At 39.6% G+C, this 4078-nt stretch overlaps 1 protein-coding gene across 1 annotated transcript in view; it reads right to left on the reverse strand.

The window, feature by feature from the left end:
• COL24A1 (collagen type XXIV alpha 1 chain) overlaps positions 1–4078 on the reverse strand; it is an 88351-nt gene that overhangs the window by 47172 nt on the left and 37101 nt on the right. The window contains exons 11-13 of the mRNA XM_014524810.2: positions 3133–3186; positions 2413–2520; positions 1498–1551 (exon numbers count right to left, since the gene is read on the reverse strand). Of these exons, the coding sequence (XP_014380296.1) occupies positions 1498–1551; positions 2413–2520; positions 3133–3186 (216 nt within the window). The remainder of the gene's footprint in view (positions 1–1497; positions 1552–2412; positions 2521–3132; positions 3187–4078) is intronic.

Below are 4078 nucleotides of genomic sequence, written 5' to 3' on the forward strand. Positions count from 1 at the left end.
GCTGGGGTGCTTGAGTAGCACCCAGTGTATGGGGAGACCTACAAGGGGTCCAGGAGTTTACGTGCCCAAGGAGACGCAAGGCAGTCTCCCTATTACATTTTACTTTAAGAGCAAAGACGTGGCGGGCGAGAATGGAGGGGGCCCTTGGGCCAAATTAGCGCGGAGAGAGGGCCTTGAGGAGATCATGGCCCTCCTGAAGGACCCCGCTGTGACACACTGATTAGCCCAGCAGGGAATTGATAACAGTGTTTATCACCCCCTAACTCACCCCATTAAGAAAACAATTGAGGGATGTTACCAGCTACCTATTGATTCTGTCTGTTGGTTCTGCCTGTTGATTCAGCGGGGACCATAGCCAGCATGTGGTCTGCTAGCTAATACACAGACACCTCCTCAGCAAGGCAGAGAAGAGGGTGAAATTCCTGTTTAACAGGGAGTGGTGAGAGGGAGCAGCCTGCAGTCTGTGCTGGAGCAGCAGCCAGTGAGCAGAGGGGAGGGGCCAGGTCTGCTGTGAAGCAGAGAGCCCCACCCAGCCCAAAGAGGATGATGGGATGCTGGGGGAGTTTGGTTTATCTTAAACCAGCAAGGGGTCTGGGACAGACATTGCATAAATTGGTTTGACCCAAATCAGTTAAGTCTGAAACTACATTCAACCAGGTTTCTCTCAAACCAGTTTCAGCCATTTTCAAACTGGTTTATGTGTACTGAACATCTGTTCTGTTACAGGTTTAAACCAGTTTCTGATCACTTAAACTGGTTTATGTTTAATGTCTGTCCCTAGCCATAAGTTTTAGCCCTGGTCTGGTCTTGTGTACAAATAGACCTCCCCCTTCAGAGGTCCAAGGGCTTCCATGGGGCTCTTCGTATGCAAAATCAGCTCATATGGTTTCCAGTGCAGATTTGGGACATTAGTTTGCAGTTAATATTTGAACAAAAGATGTGATGCATCAATAGGGGACAGCAGGACCCATCTGTATTTTTCATACATTGCACTACTTTAGAATACAATAATTATTTTTTGACATGAGCCACAAATGATCTGTGACTATTTACTAACCTCATTAAATCAGAAAGTTGCAAGTTTTGTTACTGAATGGGCAAGTGGCCATCTAATCAGCAGATATTAAATTAGTTCTTGGAAACTGTTCTTTATAATCATTATTCAGGTAAATAGCATTTTCTTACTGGTGCAGTCATCTTGAGTGCAATGGAATTCTTGGCATGAGCAAAGATTTCTAGATTGGGCCTCAATGCAAGGGAAATGATTGCATATGACACTTCATTCATTATCATGCCATCAAGATTAAGCTTTTGGAGCACCTGAATTAAAATTTAGTTTTGATATCACCTAGTTAGAAATTTATTTATTCTTAATACATTAGCTTTCCAACTAAACATGAGATTATTGGAAATACAGTGAAAGTATTCATATTATAGATGTACACATGTGTATCTAGCTAGATCCATGTCTGCTTATGAATTCAGTAATAAGCTCACCTCATAACCTGGAATTCCTGGCTCTCCTTCAAGTCCCATTTCTCCTAAATGTCCCTATTAATAAACAGCAGTAGAAAAATAAATACATTCTTTTAAGATATTGTGACAAAAAGTGCTTTTAAAAAAGCATGTGTATTTTTAAAAGGAACCTTTATTGTTTAAAACACCAGACTTTGAAAAGGAACTCTCTTTACTCCATTAGTTACATGATGCTGTTCTTCTGTTTACTACAGAAACATACAGTCAAACATCTTCCAACCTGGATGCCTGATATGAGGTTCCCAAATCCATTTTTAGGCACTTAAAGGAGAGTATCTAATTTTAAAAGTGCTGAAGACCTCAAATCCCTGCAGCAGTTAATGGAAGCTGTAAGTGCTCATCATGTTTGAAAACCAGGAGCCTAAATGGGGTTTAGACTCTTTAGTTTAGGTGACCATATGTAAAAATGTTGGCCGCTAGCAATGTATTTGTTTAGTTCACTCCTTCTGTGTGCAGATACATGGTAATGCCACTGAAGTAAAGCATATTTCCAAGACTTTCATCAGGGTGTAGGACAGGATTTGGCGCTGGGATGCTCAGATTTGTGAGTTAATTGTTAGACACAATTTCCTCTTTGTATAGAGAAAGTTTGATTTGTGGTCTAACAAGTTTAAGGTGGTCACTTATAAATATCCTTCATTAACACAATCAGCGCATAGGTTAGGCTAGGATTTAGAGTAACTGTGTGATGACAATAGGCAGAGCGGAATTAGACAGTTAGACAATCAGAGAGAACTGCCAGTCTGTTCCAGCAGCCTCACTAAACAAATTCTCTTTCATACACTATACAGAGATCTGTCTATTCCCTTATATGAGAGATGCTATGCCTCTACACTGGAAATATTACTTCTTAAAATAAACATGTACTGCACTAACCAATGGACCTCTAGTTCCTCTTGCACCTTTAGGACCAATTTCTCCAGGGTGGCCAGGATCTCCTGGGGGTCCAGTCTCTCCTGGGGGTCCTAGCTGGCCCTTCTCCCCCTGTAGGAGTTATTTTATTAAAATAAATCAGTAGAGAGAAAGAAATAGTTCAAATACCAGTTTATATTTAACAAACAACTTGGATTTACTATTATTCAAAAAGAATATATTTTTTTCAAATATTTTTATTCTTTAACAGTACTTTTTAAAAACAATGTAACTAGAATGAAGATGATTATACTGATAATTCACCACAGTTTTCTAGTTATTTCTTTTATTTTAACCAAAGCTTTATATTTTTATACTACAACTCATGGGCCTGAACTGCAAAATTCACATCCAGATCCTGATGTAAATTTCCCCAGTATTTTAAGAGGCCGGGTGTAATGGTGCAGGCTCCTATTACAATAATAATTACTGGGGCTGGTGACAAAAAAAAACTTTGTCTAGTTTTAGGGCAAAGTGAGAGATGAGATGCAGAGTGCTTGTTTTATGCTAAGTCTTAACATGTTTGAGTCTGTAGCATGAAGCTAAGAGTAAGGCAGCAAAAACCTTTCTGTGACCTCGGATCCATCATCACCAAGTGATTTTAAAAAATTCTTTTTTTAATACTAATTCACATCACAGACAAAAAGGAAGGAAGGAAAACAGGAAAGATGAAAAAGACATTACCTTTTTTCCTGGACGACCTCTTTGACCTGGATTTCCTGCAGTACCTTCTGGACCCTGCATATTTGTCATGGAGGGAGAAACAGATGTTCAAACAGGACTCTAAAATATGTCTAAACTTTACTTCAAATTGGACATTCTAAGTGTGGCTTTTCTCTCTTACAGATGTGGGTGGAAAAATATCATTAACCTTGGCTGTGAGCAAATTCTAACAGGGTATATCATGTCAGAGAACAATGAAGTAACTAAGTACCAGCTTTTACCAAACCGGTGAAAAAGTGCTGAAACAGCAAAAGACTTGTCTGGAAAGAAAATGTTATGGCAGGAATAAAATTCCTTCAAGTCATCTCACTAGTGAAGTACAATATTGAGGCAGGGGAAAACAAAATTGGGAACATAAGGATCCATAGTTAAAAGGAGCCAGGCAACATTATCCACAACATCTTGCTGCCAATCAGCTAGCAATCCTGACTGGGGGCCAACAAGGGAGAACCTGAACCTTAGACCTATGCTCTGTTCTCAGCTATTCAGATAACTTCAAAACATGATCTCACAAAAGCATGAGGTGCCAGGATCTCACTCGGCAGTTTGTCATTTCACTTTAGCTAGAAAGCCCAATGATTAAAGCCGACTGCATGTGGGGAAAGAAGGTTAGGTTTCTTCTTTTAGAGGAGATGGAAAAATGGTGGTGAATATCCAGGACCAATGTAAATTAAAGCCATCTTTCACTTTCCTCTTCTTTGTTTAGACGCGAGTCCAAAATGAAACTGTTGTTTTGAGGTTTGAGGGTGTTAATCTATTAGTCCAAACTTTACGGCTTGTCCTCATTCCTATAATGAAGCCAAATTAACATCCACACTCTAAAACAGTGTTTCCCAAACATACCAGAGGCACACTTATTTTCTGTATTAAAATTGGCAACACATATGACTTACATTCAGGAAAGAGT

The sequence above is a fragment of the Alligator sinensis genome, unplaced genomic scaffold (genome assembly GCF_000455745.1).
Source record: "Alligator sinensis unplaced genomic scaffold, ASM45574v1 scaffold32_2, whole genome shotgun sequence".
In the NCBI taxonomy this organism is placed as follows: domain Eukaryota; kingdom Metazoa; phylum Chordata; order Crocodylia; family Alligatoridae; genus Alligator; species Alligator sinensis.